Source organism: Atractosteus spatula, chromosome 13, assembly GCF_055471065.1.
Source record: "Atractosteus spatula isolate fAtrSpa1 chromosome 13, fAtrSpa1.hap1, whole genome shotgun sequence".
Taxonomy (NCBI): Eukaryota; Metazoa; Chordata; class Actinopteri; order Semionotiformes; family Lepisosteidae; genus Atractosteus; species Atractosteus spatula.
This window is the reverse complement of record NC_142718.1, coordinates 7664728-7682138: the sequence shown is the minus strand read 5'-3', so window position 1 is coordinate 7682138 and position 17411 is coordinate 7664728. Positions and strand designations below refer to the sequence as shown.

The following is a 17411-nucleotide window of genomic DNA, read 5'->3' as shown; positions in this document are numbered from 1 at the left end:
GCCGGTGAAGGAAGAAAAGGTGGACACTTTGTGCTTTTACCAATTTAAATAAAGATAAACCGATATGCAATTTTTTAAAGTTGCACATTGTTTGAAAACCTGAAGGTACATTTATTTTTATTTAGTTTCATAAAAACGTAAGTGAGAATATACGTCTCGGGTTTTTTTTACTTTCTTACTTTACAGAGGTACAGTAATTTGGTACTCACACCGCGTGATTTATTCCAGCTGGGAGACAACATACGTTCATAAATGACAAGTAATTGTTTAAAAGGTAGTGATACGGCAGAATATAATGCCGATTAATACACTTTTAAGCGACGTGATACTATGTTAAACTTTTTTTAAATTGAAAGCGAAAGCGGATCTGGTGAGCTACTACAGTAACATTTCACAGGGATGACAGTAACAGTGTTGTTGGCCAGTTCGCGTCTGTTCTTTCTGCAAAAGGTGTGGTAAAAGTTTTGATTTTCAAACTTCAAGCACATCTTTAACTCTGCTGCATTCGAAATTTCATTTGTATTCGGATCGATAAGGGTAAATTACAATATTGGAATTGACCATTTTCTATGATAAATTTGCACGACTGCATAGCGTATAGTGTATTAAAGTGTTTTTTTCTTTGTGGAGAAGACTAGAATTGTACCCCAGCCGAGACAAATTGTTTTTTAGTGAAAGCCGAAGAGCAAGAGTTATTTGAGACCTACTGTACAATAAAAACAGGATAGGAAATGTTTATCTGTAAATAAAGTAACAAAAATACGTAGAAATGTGCAATTGTTAGTATTTGTATATCTTGTTTGCAGTTTCGGCACATTTCAACGGAACAGCAGTCTTCAGATTCACATTTGTAACATTTCTAACTTTCGTATCTCATTTGTTTCTAAAGTAAAGGAGGAACTAAAGGAACAGACACTCGACATCCATGACACACAGCGCAGAAAGTCAGCGGACTGTGACCAACACATTTTAGGATCTGAAGCCGCATCAGACATCAGTATTACCGGAAGAAACACACCGAGACGAGAAGACAGGCCCCTGCTGGAACAAATGCATGTGAACTGGTGAGTTACCCTTCACCACTGGGTGTATGTCACTACCCCAGACCCCAGATAGCTGCATCTTTTAAATGTTCATCATTTATTTATTTTTTTCAATTTGTTGATGAACCTCCGTGTACGGTCAATAACTAACTTTAAGCTAAGGCACTTTAGGTTAGGAGAGCAGGAAACTTGCGCTGTATATTCAACGCAGTTACGTGTTCTGCGTTGTAACACAAATATAATGACGAATACATTGTAAAATCTGAATTAAGAAACTGGAAAGAACAAGTGCAAATAATTTTTGGTGCAGTTTGGGAGATTAATGGCGGGGATTGAAGCCTTAATACGTTACTTAAATAATTTCTAGTTCTGTGTAATTGCAGTTCGCACAGTACCAGTGTAGGTTTAATTTTCCGCTTCATTGTGAACTGAGAAGTAGAGGTAGCGAGAACTGGCTTACTTACTTGCACTGCGTGTTTGTTGTGCGGAATGGTTTGTTCTGTTATTTTGACTGTAGTCCTTAAAGAAATCCAACACCAAAAATAACACATAAATACTATATTAAAAAGCGAGGAGATATGATGTCTTTTTATTAATAAAGCAGTCATAATCATGACTGTGTTTTTCCACAATGAACTTTATGTCAGTAAATCCTTCTTTGGTTTTCTGGCCCATTCTCATGAGCGTGCTTCTATATACTGTATAATGTATATGATATGATGTATGTGATGAAAACTAAAAACCAAAATGTTTACTTATATTATTCAGAAACACCCACCCCAACCTCCCTAATTCAGTTTTTGACGGTAGTACCTTCGGCAGAAATTACAGCTGTGAGTCTCTCTTAAGATACTGTAGATCTTCTCCCACTTTGCGCAGTATTATTGCCCATTTTGTCTTTGCAGAGGTGCTCAGGCTCTGTCCGGTTGGTTGGGGATCACTGAGGGACTCCAGTATTGAAGTGTTGCCACCTGGAGAAGACTCCCTTCCTCTTCCATCTGCTCACGGGAAACTCCGTTTCAGGACTTCTGCTGGCTCATCACCAAGCCATGGAATTCTAGCCCGATCCGGCAGAAAAATATCTCCCAGAACTCGGCTATTCCCCCCAGAGCTCCGAGTCTAATCTGCTCCCCCTCTCCTTCCCCGACTTCCCATCCTTCTCATCCATTTCTCCTGCAGCGAAACGTGTACACTCTGGCTGGCCGCCTCACTCAGCCCCCCTTGTCCTCTGTCTCCCCAAGCCCACCTGCCCCCCAACTGCACGTCTCAACTGCGCCAGTCCACTTCCAGCAGGTGAGTCCTTCTTTGGCCTCCTCCCCCCCATTTTCCATCCCAGAGCAATGTTGTTCCGCAAGAGCCCTGCCCCGCTGCTGCCCCTCTTAGCCTGCGGTGTCAGAACAAGTCGGCTCTGGGCTCCTCGTTCACAGCCTTTATTAGCTAATGTGCTAATGTACTGTGGTCCCTGCTCCTTTGGGGGTCCCAGTTGTGGTCCAGGACATGGAGATACTGTATAGAGTAAGTAGCACAGGCAGAGAACTCAAGAACAAAACTAGGGATCAGAGCAAGGCTTCAGTTGGGGGACAGAGCCCCATGTAATACACAGTCAGGACTTAAGTAGCCTGATTCACCTGAGACAGAAGTGGTGGTAACTTGTGCACAGGTGGAACAGGCTTCCTGTCTGATCTTGCAACCAAAGCAAAGAGCTGACAGGTGAGTTGAGACTCCACTAGTTGCCGTGGTAACACTAGCTCATTTTATGGTGCTCCAGCAGGGGCGGGCTTGACATCCTGTTGATATCCGTTCCATCCTTAATGGTCTGTACTTAATTCCAAACACCTTATTATCACATTTCCTTAGCTAGTCTCTCATCTTTGTTTTCTTCATTCTGGCATGATAGTTTGGAAAGATTGGATCAATGCAGACATTTGTTTTCTAGTACAAGTGCAGACAAACAGTAAACAGCAAGAAAGCAGTCATTAGTCTTGTGCACAAATTCAGTTTCTGCTACTGATATTCCTATTTTTTCCTAATCTATATGAGGAACATTAAAATATACCATCAAATGTACTTCTTCCTTTGCACATATGTTCTGTTTCCTTTTATTTAAAATTGAATTATAACTGATATCTGACATGGGTTGTGATCTGTAATACTATGGAATTTTAATACTTTTATGTGTTTGATCATTATAGTATATCATTTCTGAGACAAGCTGTTCATGTAGGTTAAATTCCCCTACCTGGTTGCTAATGAAAAGTGCTGTAATTGGCCTTCATCCATTTTTCCTGAATGTCGGAACACTTTATGTCCATTAAGACCGTATTCATCACATCACATGTCCATATTTCAGGATTTCATCCTTGTTTCTGTGATTCCAATGACATCATAAGCAGATGTTTGTGCGGTAGCTTCGACACTATAGTTTCCTATGAAAGTTTAGCTGGTTTTCTTTCTTTTTTTTCTAATTGTAGTCTCCATCAACATAATGGACTTCCAAAAAATGCTGCTTAAAATAGATCAGGGCCTCAGCAGGGAGGAGGCAGAGACCATGGTGTTCCTGTGCAAAGACCTGCTGGAAAAAGACCTCAGCACAATCACATCCGCCAGCGATCTCTTCACTCACCTAGAACAACAGGGCCTCTTAGATTCGGAAGACGTTTTCATCGTACCAGAGTTATTGTTCCGCACCCGGAATTTCTCCCTGCTGAAAAAACTGAAGTTGACTAAAAATGAGGTTCAGGATCTTTTGCCAAGGAAAGGGAAAATTTCAAATTACAGGTGAGATGCGTGTACATATTGTGCCGATTCTTAAAGTCCTGATCAGAGAGCTTCTGCTTTTTGTAGAACAATTTTTGTATAGGGGAAGAAATGCAATTCATGTAAGGACAGCAGCTGCTATTGACTCCCAGTAATTAACATTGACATTATGTTTATACTACAGGATGCGCTAACTGTTGAATAAGAACCGTTAGGAAATGGAATTTGGCCTGGTTAACATATACTGTACAAAGGTGTGTTAAGGAGTGGAGTAAATTAAAGATAGAGTTGATTTCCATTGACTTGACCCTTCAAACCTAACTGAGCTGCTTGGGACTGTTGGACAACTTTGTTCGACAACTTTCAACAACTTTGTTCAACAACTTTTGTAGCATTGAATTTGTTTTTAGTTGCACATACAGTACAAGAATAAAATACCAAAGCTCATGGGAGCCCAAAGTCTACAACAATTTTACTGTGCATGATAAACGCAGCCTGGTTATGTAAGTACTGTATACATGTACTGTATATGCTTGTGATTGAAAAAATATGTATTTTCTGCTGTGTTAGTGAATGAATTCAGGCCTAGTATTTATTGTTTAAATAAAAATATTTTTTTTAATTGCTTCTGCATACATACCACAATACAATCCACATTCTAACAGAAATGAGAGCACATGTGAATATCGAGTTTTAGCTTGCGTTAACAGAATTTCAATAGGGAGAAATAACGAAATACAGAGATCATTTTATGAGGACTTGTGTGTATTTCTCAGACATCTCAATTGAATTGTGGTTGGTCTGTTTTCTCGCAGGCAACTGCTGTATGATCTTTCAGAGAATATTACCTCAGCTGATTTGAAAAGTGTGAAGTTTTTGCTTCAAAACACCCTTCCGCGGTGTAAGCTGGAGGATGACACGGCAAGTTCAAACCTTCTATCACAGAAAGATGTGAAATTGAACTCTGTACAGGTTGTCTGAGGATGGTGTTAATTATTAATAATTCCTTGCTGTAATAGCCATTGTTCATAGGAGTAAGCAGTGGTCTGTGGAGAACTAAAGTGCAGGAAGACACAGAAAAGCAGGCAGGTGTAGCAAACCATTCAATCCAATTTGTTTTTATATAGCACCTTTCACAACATGGTTTCCCCAAGGCACTTAACAAAGCAGTGTGACAGTACATGACATTACAACACAGAAAGAGAAAAAGCCAGAAGACAATGGAGGAGAGGGACCAAGTTCAACTGGCTGCCCAACCCCTCTGGGCATGCTAACATTATACAATTCTAAAAAAGTACTAAATGTGGAGTTCCATCATGTCCTTCTGTGTGCACTTATCTGTAGACCAGCAAAACCTCCAAATCCTCCACTGTATTCGCAGTGTCCCTCTTGGATCCAAGGCAGTGATGCAGCATCCAACTCAGATGGTGCCCAGCTCGGGTACCATCCGGACATGTGGGGAGAAGAATAGGATAGTTTGGTCAGAACAGATGTATCCACCTGGAAGGCCAATACTGAGACACACAATGGCTAACAGTCAGGAAACATAGGCCAATTCCAAAGTCAGGAACAAAGCAAGGTTCAAGTTGTTAGGTTTATAATATTATGTGACTCAGAAAACAGTTGTGTTCTTTATTACTCCAATGTGCTGATCAAATTGACGCACGTATATGATTATATTTTCAAACCATCGCCATTACTTATGTAAATGAATTGTTCTGTTGTTGTTTTTTTACCTGTTTAGAGTATACTTAAGCTTTTCCTGGAAATGGAAAAACAAGATCACTTGGACAAGAACAATCTTGAGACGCTTGAGCAAGTTATACAAATCATCTCCCCAAATTTAATTAGAAAAATAGCCAAGTATAAAACTGAAATTGGTGAGTCCCCTTTTTATGGAAAATGCTTCTAGAGATTTATTGCGAATCATAGACAAAATATATGCCCATACCTGATGAAGGCTGCACATCTGAAACATTATGGTTTGTCCTTCTTTTTACTTTCCAGCTTGGAATTAAGATCTGCTTGTTTCTGTATTGTTTTATTGCTTAAATTAAACAATTAAACAGCCATATACAGTAACTAGCAGAAGATTAAAATTAACACAGATCGCTCGATAACAACAATAATAAATTGTATTCACATACTATATAGCATTTGCTTGAACACATAGAGATGTAAGCAATTTCTGACCATAATCAGAAACAGCAAGAAAGAACTGTACAACTGATTTGTTTTTTAGACGATGAATACATGCATAGATACCTGTGAATACAGAGAGGAATGTGAGAATGCAGTTCATTGTGATGTATAGGTTTATCAATATCGTCCTGTGAAAATAATTTGCTTCTAATTTGTGTTACATTTAGTAGTGTATAGTAGTAGTAGTGTTATGTAGTGTTATGCTCTGTTGTAATGTAACGGTCTGGAAAATGATTCATTGCATTTGAGATGATCACCTCTTTATTAATGCAAAGAATTGAGTATTTTGGTGGTAACTATTGCTTTTAATATTCTGTACTGTATTCCTGAATTCAGAGCTTTCTAGAGAGGAAACTGGAAACTCCACAGGATCTCAGAAAGTGGTTTTAAGGCAGCGGTCTATGGAAATCCGTTCATGTACTCAACAGGTAGAGTACTGCATCCATCCGCTGAATGTAGTGTATTTATGTCTTGTTCTGTAATATGGTAGACATTCATATAACCCACCTTTTCCTTTATTATTTAGTTTATACCCCTTAATATGTATTTCAGCCAGTGATATGCTTTGTTTACATCAAAGAAGTTTCCATCTCAGAGATGAATGAGAGCTATTTGTGCTGGAATACTTTGATAATATGCCACATCAAATTCCCTTCAGAAACAGCACCATGAGTCACGCGAAACTCTTTCTAATGTGTCAAACTGTGCGTCTGCTGAACTGCAAAGGCTGACATTTTCACACTCAGCCTTAAAATATTTCAATATTTAAATATTTGTTTTTAAATCTTCCATGATACTCAAACAATTACATCACTTAAGGAAGAGAGGGCACATGCAGAATGAAAGAGACAACCCTATAGCTCACCTGAGAGGTGAGGCAGAAACTTATTTGAAAATTATTTGCAAAGGCACATGCATTGGAATGGAACCTGTAATTCCAATGGTTTGGAAAGACAGAACTGTGCATACTACTTTATTTTTAGTTCCAGAAATATTAACCCTTCTCCATCTGTTCACTTCCTTTGCGATTTCTCATAGTGGATATGCCATTATATTTTATTTGATTTTGAATTCATAATTTAATTTTGTTTGAATTTATATCTCCACAGGCAGGTGTATCAGGACGTTCAAGACCAGCTTCACTGGGTTTGATATAATTATTTTTATTTTATTTTTGCCTGTGGAGGAGCATTTGTTTGGTAGAAGTATATTTGTTAGGGATAAAATGTTTCTCCTTACACTTTCAATTAGGGAAGTTTATTAGCGCTACGGAAAAAAAAACTCGTTTATATGAGATAGTATCTCGTTTATACGAGAAAAGTATTATACACAATAGTTAATTTGTGAACAATGTTGCCTACTACTGTATATTCATACTGTAAATTGCATTGTACTGTGTATATGCAATAATATTGTCCTGTGCAAAGTAGCATTGACTTTAACAACAGTAGAACATCGTCACACTCATATTTTCTGGAAAAAAAATATCTAAAGGAGCACGTGTTCTGTCTTCTCTATACATACAGTAAAGTACAACACCGTGTCAGTAAAGCTGCAGAAACATGTCCTGTACATACTGTAGGTTTTTGCCTACTCTTTAAAAACTGAACGGAATGTATCCAGGATGGCTTGATAGCAAGACTTATACCAATTGTTATTGTTTGTAACAGTAAACGGCAAGCCAACAACATACAAACTGTATAACGGGTTGTGTGTCGTCCTGTAGTTCTTCTTTTTGTTTGGCATTACCCTATCTCTGTACATTCACGTCTATGCAACCGGACACACAAATACTGTTTCTTCCCCCTTCGAAATACACTTTTCCTGCATTTTGCTGCGTAATTCCAAAGTCAAATGCATTTGATGTCAGCATACTGTAGTCTAAAAGCTTTTGAGGACTTGACAACTGAATAACAGTAACAGTAAGCCATCAGTAGGTATTATATCTGAGTGTCAAGTCATCGTAAATGTATTCCATTCAATGTTTAAAGAGTCGGCAAAAAAAAAAAACATGTACAGTAGACGTTTCTGCAGTTTCACAAGAATAGCATACAGTACGTTTGGAAACGCCGTGTCATTGCTCCTTGTCGGAGAAACGGCGACAAACACACGCGTTTAACCCGGTACTGCTCACTGACACCGTGTTGTACTGTACTTCACGTGTACTGTCTTTTGTAGAAGTGAAACTGCACAAGCATATACGGTACGGTGGTTTTTGCCGACTCTAAACATTGAACGGAATACGTTTTACAATGATGACAGCTTCACATCAAAAAGACGATACCTTTGGAAAGCCAATACCATTTCTACTCGTCAGAGAAACGTCGAAAACGATGCGCGTATAACCTGGGAATGCTTACTGACCCCGTGTTGTACTTGTATACAAGGTATACAAAAGGCAGAACACATGCTCATTTAGATTTTTATTTTTATTTTCCAAAACGGAGGAGATTCTGCTGTTGTTAAAGTCAATGCTACAGTACGACAATATTATAAATACACGGTACAATGTAATATTCAGTATTAATATAGTAGGCAACATTGTTCACAAATTGTGTTTAAACGGAATAATTTTCTCATATAAACGAGATACTTTTCTCGTATAATCCAGATACTTTTATTATATAAACGAGATATATTTTTTTCCTCGGTGGTGCTAATAAACATCCGTAATTTTACTTTTCAGTTTATGCTGACAAAACTGTTTGGATTTAAAATATTCACACACACACAAAATTGTTATTAGCAAACTGGGACATCTCTTGAAAGGGCTGAATCCTTTACAAGACACTGTATTTGCAATTTCTTTCCTTCCTTTTGCCTGTATTATCGAATTTGCTGTATATGAATCTATTTCTACGTACTGTAGATCACTGACTTTGCTCTTAAAAAGACATTGAAAGCTAACTGTAAAAATCACAACTCATAAAGACGGGAGGCACATTACTGATATTATATAATACACGATACGTGTAAGAGATGTGATGTCATGTGCTGTAATTGGACTTTGAGATGTCATGTCAGAATATTCTAATTGTACACTTGAGTTTAGCATCAGGAATACAGATCTAAAGCAAAACATCAACTGAGAATTATACAGAATGCTTATACTGTACCACGAAATGTGAAAATTAGCACTATCTTCACATTAGGTGTTTCCAGTTCATTGGTGCTGTTTATTAGTAAATAGTCTCTTTATACAACACAACTGAAATGGTTTATTTACTTTGACAATGAAATAAATGTCTCCGTGGCTCAATTAATGGAGAGATTTCTTCAGTTAATACTTTGCGTTTTGTTTTTAGAATTAGGATATGAGCTGACAAATTACAAAATTCCCAGTGAAGAGACAGGAAGTCATAACCAGGCAGAGCAACTGTCTTCGCTGGACTTCCGTGGCCTCAATGTAAGATGTGATTTAACTCCATTTAAAGTATTCTTTATTTAAAATAAGGTGAAGGTGTGAGAGGGGTGGTTGGGTGGCACAGTGGTTAGCTTTGCTGCCTTGCAGTGCTACAAGTCTTCTAGTAATAATAATTGCTTAAACTTATATAGCGCTTTTCTGGACACTCCACTCAAAGTGCTATACAGGTAAAGGGGACTTTATATAAGACGGCAGCCATAGTGCACCAGTACACTCACCACACACCAGCTATCAGTGGGGAGGAGAACAGAGTGCTGAAGCCAGTTCATAGATGGGTATTATTGGCCATGATTGGTAAGGGCCAATGGGAAATTTGGCCAGGACGCAGGGGTTACACCCCTACTCTTTTCAAGAAATGCCCTGGGATTTTTAATGACCACAGAGAGTCAGGACCTCAGTTTTACATCTCATCCGAAGGACGGCGCCTTTTTACAGTATAGTGTCCCCATCACTACACAGGGGCATTTGGACCCATATAGACGCAGGGTGAGCGCTCCCCTGCTGGCCCCACTAACACCTAACAACTTCCAGCAGCAACCTTAGTTTTTCCCAGGAGGTCTCCTATCCAGGTACTGACCAGGCTCACACCTGCTGAGCTTCAGTAGGCTGCCAGCTGTGAGTTGCAGGTTGATATGGCTGCTGGGAGTCCATGTGGGTGTCCATAGTCCAGGGGTGCTATCTGTGTGGAGTTTGTATGTTGCTGTAGGTTTTCTCTGGGTGCTCCAGTTTCCTGGGAATTGACTTCTGGGAAAATTGGCCCTGGTGTGACTGTTTGCATGCTTGCGTCTGTCTATCTGCCCTCTGATGGACTGGCATCCAGTCCAGGGTGTACCCTGCCACTACCCTAGACTGGATGAAGCAGTTAGAAAATGGTTGGACGAATGGGAAGATGTAAAATGCTATTAAAATCTTGCAGATTTTTATATCGCACACGAGAGGCCTTTCTGCTCCCCACATTATGGAACTCTATCCAATATCTATCAAGCTGGCAACTTTTGAAATCTGCCCTCTTACTGTATTAATTAAAGCATTCTAATTTAATTTCCCTTTATTCTTACAGTCTGTCCCAAGCCTCACTGGATCACTTGGTATGTAAAAACTGACAGTGTCAGAGAACAGTAACAGGAGATATCTACCGTTTGGTCTGTTGAGCAGCTGAATGATTTATTGTATCTCCTCCTGTAACCATATTTTAAAACTCACACGTATCTCTTAAAACCCTAAAAACACAAAATGTAAGTGTTTCTTCATTGATTTTCTTTACAACATTTGGCAGTTCGTTAATTTAATCTTCATGTATCTGACTTAAATTAAATATGGTCAACAAAGGCTAAAGCATGTGACTGTTTGATTTAAAAGTTGTTAACTGAAATACATCAGTGAACAATTAGAGACTATCTGTAAAAAAGTGTGTTGATCACAGCCCTATGTGATAAGCATTGTTAAAAATGTTTATAGAGTTGATACTGTAATAGGGTGCTATTATTTATATATACTGTACTGATGGAAAACAGAAACGCAACACCTCCTCCTCCACACTCTGGCCCTCCCGTCTGCGTGGAACAGGCTGAAGAGTGACTCGTCCGTGAAGAGGACCTGATGCCACTGCTGACGAGTCCATCGCAGCCTCTGTCTGGCCCAAGCCAGTCGGGTGTGACGTCTAGGAGGTGTGAGCAGAGGGCCTCTGACAGGTCGCCTTGCTCTAAGGCCAGCAGCATGGAGCCTCACTGTCCTGTCACTGATGTGGGCGTTGTGTCTGCCGGCAGTTTCAGTAGCAGTACAGGTCTGAAATGATCTCTCAGATGGACCAGTCTGATGTGTCGGTTCTGCTCTGGTGTGGTCACTCGAGGGCGACCGGATCTCGGACGGTCATATGTCCTGCCGGTCTGCTGAAACCTTCTCTGCAGTCGGGACACAGTGGAGCATCTCACTCCATAGTGTCTGGCAACGCTGGCACATGACATGCCTGCCTGCAGCATGCCAATGGCCCTCTCCCTTGCTTCTGGTGACATTGGAGGCATTATGGAATGCACAGAAAACTGACTAAGTGTGGCCTTTTTCTTGCAGTGGCCTAAACTTTGAATTAAGGCCTTTTTAAAGGTGACCTGATCAGGCATTGTTCCACCTGGACCTCGTTGGGTAAAAGTGCACCTAACGAGCTTCTGTGTGATTGGCGAGTTGCAGTGCCTCACTGCACAAGCTACTGTACATTGCTGGTCAGTTGTCAACAAATTGACAACTTTTGGTGAAAGTACATAAGCTATAACTATAGTATTCTCATTCCAGAAAATGTTGCGTTTCTTTTTTTCCATCAGTATATCTGAAAGTTTTTGCTCTTGACCTGTACTTGCATATGATATGCCCCAGTTTTTAAAAAACAATATGAAACTATTCTGTGTCTGGAGGAGAGAATAATGCTTACCTCTTTTTTGTCTTGAAGGAAGACATAACTAACCTTTGCAGCCGAAGGCAGGTTTTCTCTTTTAAGACGCTAGTGCAAGCATGCTAACACAGAGCACAGATGTGACGGGAAATAGCACAGGCCTCCACTGACTCTACTACGTGTATTACAGAGTCAACAGATGCTCATGCTGAAGATCTTTCATCCCGAATGCATCGGCTAAGTAGCTCAGGAGACAGTGGCATCAGCTTGGCTTACGCATCAGGTATAACTTTGTATTACTTTGTACAGTGTCATTTTTTTCCTGACTGTCAGACTCGTTTTGACAGCTTAACCTTCGGATGACAGTAGAGGTGTAAGCCAACATTAACTTAAAGGCTTGTGTTAAGAGTTGACTCCAGTAACATGTTCTGGTCAGCTTTGCTGAAATGGAATACCAAGGATAAAAAGTCAGTAGTCCTCCAACCCAGTAAAGCATATTTCTGAAGGTGGAAACGGTAGTGATTGAGCCAGTGTCAGCAGTGTGCAATGCCAGAATCCTGACCAGGTCTAGCGCAAGTGATTGCAGTACTCCAATCCTGGAGTCCTTGCACTGGCTTCCTGTCAGGTTTCGTGTCGACTTTAAAATCCTCATGCTCACCTATAAGACTCTGCATGGCTTGGCACCCTAGTACCTGTCTGACCTTCACTCATCTAATCCTGGTCTACTGTCTATCCCTTAAGCGTGTCTATACTCTATGGGTGACAGAGCTATGCCCCAAAGCTCTGGAACTCTATTCTAAGAGGATAACAGAGAGTCACTTTTCCTGACGTTATTTCAAATCTAGACTCAAACCCTTTTATTTAACTGGTTCTATCTGCCCCTTGGCTTTCCTGCTGTATTTCATACCTCCATCAAGTACTGTATCTCCTCTCAATGTGTATTTTTTGTTGTTCTTCAAAGCGCTTTGAAAAGGCACTTTTAAAGGCGCTGTATAAAAATAAAAGATTTTTAAATGATTTTTATACCTTGTTTTTCTGGTGTCTCAATTAGTCTCAAATCCTCGGCCATCATTTGCTTCTTCGAGCGTGAACACGAATGTGGAATCAGTCCCAGGGGACACAGTGGTGAGTTTTCCCTGCTTGTCTCTTTTCTGTTTTCATAATCAGTGTTTTGTGTTTGGATACATATTTTCCTAACATTTGAACTCCCAAAAACCTATATAAAAATGTAACACCGTTAGGTTGCACTTGATCGCCTAGTTAGAATAGATCCGCCGCTAATACTTTTAGGAGTATTGAATTCAACTTTAGTGGCAGCAGTTAAATGCACACACAGAGATATTTTAAGAATATCAAGTGCTCCTGTTCTTCCAGATACAGGCCGTACTCATTTTCTTGCTTGAAAAGTATTTGGCTCAACACATCTAAACTTGTTAATAGAATATCAAAAATGAGTTTAGCTGCTTTAACTTCAGGTTACAAACATTGCCTAAATACGACAGGGTTCTTCTGTGTTAAAAGTGACACAAGCTGGCAACACATTTCAGGTTGTTATTTTTCAAAAGGAATGATGAAACTAAGAACAACACTTACAAGGTCAAGTAACACACAGTATGTTTTGAATTGCCCAAGTTAACATTGCGTCTATGGTGACTAACATCGAGATTGTTGTGATTCTGTTCTGTTGTACTCACAAAGCACTTGGAGGTATATGAGATGAATGGAGAAAAGAGAGGATACTGCCTGATTATAAACAACTACAGCTTCGCAGAGTCCCGAAATGCCACAGGCCATGACCAGAAACCTTTTCTTGACAGAAAGGGAACCATGGTAGATGCCCGTAAGTGTTTTATTTTATCTTCGTTAGGCCGAAGTATTCTTTTACTCATATTCACTGTACTAGTTCTAGTTCTCTACACTCATAGTGAAGTTGTTACCTGATTGATATACAGATGTTTTCTGTAATGCCTAGGTTAGGTATGGACTAGAAATCCTTTCTTCACTTAACCACTGATGGTTACTGTAGCTGACACCACATTGAGTACGGAATGTAGAGATTTTTTCCCCTTACAGACGTGTTATGCTGAAATCCTGTTGGTCTTTTCAGGGGATTTTAAATCTTATGCCTTTTAATTTTACTTACTGCGGTATGTTGCATATGGCACTCGCTAGTATTGAGAACACAACCCCTAGTTCCTAACGTGAGCTGAACTAGAGGAAGATATGGAGCAGTAAAATTTGAACATATGAAGTGTAGTACCTTACTTTCAGGACACTATTAAGGACCTCTCTTAACCTCTTAAATTTATAAAAGAACAGTGACATACCCTCATAAATACCCTTATTGATGTCCGTGCTGGGTATACTGTAACTGTGGTGTAAGTAATGATATTTTTATTAAGTCAGTTTGACAAAAATCAAAAAAGTGTTTTTTTTGGCACGCTTGATACTTTTAGTTTGTTTAGTGAATTGTAAAAAGCACCTGTGGCGGACCAGATCTTTTAATCTCTTCTATTTCAGAGAGACTTACAGAAGTCTTTGAGTGGCTGGGGTTCGTGACAGAGCGTATAGATGACTGCAGTCAACAGAAGATAGTAGAAACCCTCCAGCGATACCAGCAAAGAAACCATGGGGCCATGGACTGCTTTGTGTGCTGTATTCTGAGCCATGGACTGAAGGGAGTTGTGTATGGAGTTGATGGGCGTAAAATCCTAATTAAAGAAATGACCAGGAGATTTTCTGGTGTTATGTGCCCCTCTCTGAGGGGCAAACCCAAGTTATTTTTCATTCAGGCTTGTCAGGGCACCGCAGAGCAACTGGCAGCACCGATCGAAGCCGATAGTTACGACCCAGACATCTCCACTGATGCCTATGTGCCGAAAAACTGTATTCCCGATGACTCAGATTTTCTCATTGGAATGGCCACAGTGGAAGACTACGCCTCTTATCGCGACAAGTTACAGGGCACGTGGTACATCCAGTCCCTGTGCGAGAATCTTCAGCTGTTGGTTCCAAGGTAAGACGTTATTCATAAGTGGCGAAATAGCAAATGCATGTACTGCATGAAATCTTTTCCAGATGACTACGTACAGGTACAGTATGTATATCAGGAGGGAATTCTAAATTGAATCACACACCCACAACCAATGCCTAGGCCAAGCCTGGGATATGATCTGAAGATGAATGCTGTGCTGCACCTTTTTCTTTCTTGACTTTCTGGCTTGTCCTGATTTTCAAAACTTTGAAATAAAGCTGCAGATCTCTCTCAGTGCTGCCAAGATCCGTCTGGTTGATGTGTGGCTCCTCACCCCGCCAGCGGGCATTAGTTTTCCCGTGAGTTATCAGCTGCCAGGCAGGGTAAAAAAGTCGGAAAAGAAGGTACACGGGGACTGCACTAGAGGGCGGTTGCAGATGATTCGGACTTTGTAATTCAAGATACGTAGCTATCTATCCATTTTCTAAGCGCTTCATCCAATTCAAGGTCGCTGTGAGACAAGCAATCCCGGCAAACAATGACTCTAAGGAAGGGTACACCCTGGACAGGACACCAGTCCATCGTAGGGTACACAGGCACAGACACACACAGACACTCTCACACCAGAGCCAATTTTCACAGAAGCCAATTAACCTACTAGCATGTCTTTGGACTGTGGGAAAAAACCCAGAGCTTGGAGGTGACACGATGACTTTTAGGACAATTGCCTAAAAAGTGAGTGTGTCTGTTTGTCAGCCCTGCAATAGACTGGCGTCCCATCCAGGGTTATCCTGCCTCGTGCCCATTGTTCGTAAGGCTAGGTTCTCTGCAACCCTCAATTGTTAGAAATAGTTTAAAAAAACGGCTAGATGAATTCAGCTTGCAGTTGTACTTTTAATTTAAGCAATCCCACGACAACAAATCCTGTTTTTCTTTTTCTGTAGAGGGGAGGACCTGCTGTCAATACTGACAAAGGTGAACATGGATGTCAGTAAGAAATCAGACAAATATGGGATCAAGAAGCAAATTCCACAGCCAGCCTACTCCCTGAGGAAGAAACTGATATTTCCACACCGTCAAGCTCCAGCTCCACTTCAGAAGCTACAAAAACAGTAAACCACACTAATCTACAGTAACTGAAAAAATGTGCAAAGATCAATTCAGCAGAGTATCCCCCCGCACAGTGCGTTATATACTGTAGTATGGGGCATAGCTCTAGGCTACTTCTAATGTTCCATTAATTTGTTGTGGAAGTTGGAAAGAGTTCCGGATTAGCCGCTGACGAAAAGAAAACACACTGATGCATAGATAAAAGAGCTGGTGAGGTATCTGGAGCTGATCTACTTTGCCATGCATCGGATGTATCATCCGTCTCTTATGCAATTACATCAGAGGGGAAGCAAACTGATAGGCCAGAGGGCAGCGTGTATGGATAATATACAGTGGACCATACCGATTAATAGAATATTAATAGTGGATTGATGACAGATAAATTGACACCAAAGAGAGAAAATATTAGATGGGTGAAATTAACTTATATTTCTGATTACCGATAAATATTCCGTCAGAATGGAGCACAATATTGAATCATGAAACCATTCTGTTTTTTTGTCGTCCTCTTTGCTTAAGGAGAATGCAGTTGTTCACCCATCTGTACAGCGATATCAGAATCAGGTGGTACTCTTGTTGAAATTCGCAATACGGAGCCACAGCATGGTCGGTTAACTTTTGATGTGTATCTGGAGGCACTGCAATTGAGCAATGAGAATGTCTGCTCACAGACACAGTTGCACATGAACAAAAAACAAGGTCTTTCTGTGTTCATTTGTACCCCCCACCCTTGAGTACTTTTTGTTTGATCTAATCAAGTCTAAAAGTTCTGAGTGTATGAAGTGGTTTAGAAAACAGATGAATTTATAGTCAGTGTGAATGTACATTTTTTTGTATCAAGTCTTCACAACTGATCATGCCTGTTAGCCTGTTCTGAAAATTCGCATTTTTCTTATGCTTGCTCTTTAAGGGCTAACAGAGGCAGGCTTCCTGAAGGAACATCAACCTATCATATCTTTGTAAGCACTGTAATATGTTTTAAATATCACAGTTTGTATTACAATTTTTGATTTTGAACAGCTGACATGGAAAAGTAAAGATCAAACCAGTTTGTTTTTAAAATGTAACCAATTTTATATTTTCTCTTTCCATTAACCATCACTTACATTCCTGTACATCTCAAGTTTTAATAAAACTGACTTTTTGCAATACTGTACCTAATCCAAAGAATAAAAGCAATGATTGCAAAGCTTCACAGCTGTTGGTATGCTTTACTTTTGTCTACTGATGTTTTTGTTTGCTGAAATTAATTCCTTAGACATTTTATCCAATAAAAGCTTCAACAAAGCACAAATCATATGAAAGCTATTTAAAGCTAAGCAATGAAAGCCATTTAGATATTGTACTCATCGGCTGATAATTAACCTCTATGATCTAGGTGAAAATGGGTCAATCTTATTGAAAACACAGGACGCAGAATGTTACCGGTTGCGCATATTCCCTATGGTTTGTTCACTGCCAGTTCTTTCTAGGACACTAAAAGAGAAATGTTTAAAAGGGCATGTTAATACATTTGAT

General features: G+C 39.9%; 1 protein-coding gene across 1 annotated transcript; it reads left to right on the top strand.

Moving 5' to 3' along the window:
• casp10 (caspase 10, apoptosis-related cysteine peptidase) lies at positions 1–17086 on the top strand. Its single transcript, XM_088930191.1, has 15 exons — positions 1–105; positions 890–1064; positions 1949–2336; positions 3515–3821; positions 4616–4721; positions 5545–5680; positions 6339–6430; positions 7112–7148; positions 9308–9408; positions 10487–10514; positions 12000–12092; positions 12861–12934; positions 13508–13649; positions 14330–14825; positions 15728–17086. Exons 4-15 carry the CDS (start codon positions 3529–3531, stop codon positions 15897–15899), a joined length of 1770 nt encoding a protein of 589 aa, XP_088786317.1. The 5' UTR covers positions 1–105; positions 890–1064; positions 1949–2336; positions 3515–3528; the 3' UTR covers positions 15900–17086.
• Positions 17087–17411: the final 325 nt, after the last annotated feature.

Bases quoted from the DNA above. Each gene is read 5' to 3' on its own strand.
- casp10 (XM_088930191.1), top strand. From the start codon at position 3,529: ATGGACTTCCAAAAAATGCTGCTTAAAATAGATCAGGGCCTCAGCAGG. The intron at 5,681-6,338 runs GTGAGTCCCCTT...TCCTGAATTCAG, and splicing joins CAAGTATAAAACTGAAATTG to AGCTTTCTAGAGAGGAAACT. The intron at 6,431-7,111 runs GTAGAGTACTGC...ATATCTCCACAG, and splicing joins TCCGTTCATGTACTCAACAG to GCAGGTGTATCAGGACGTTC.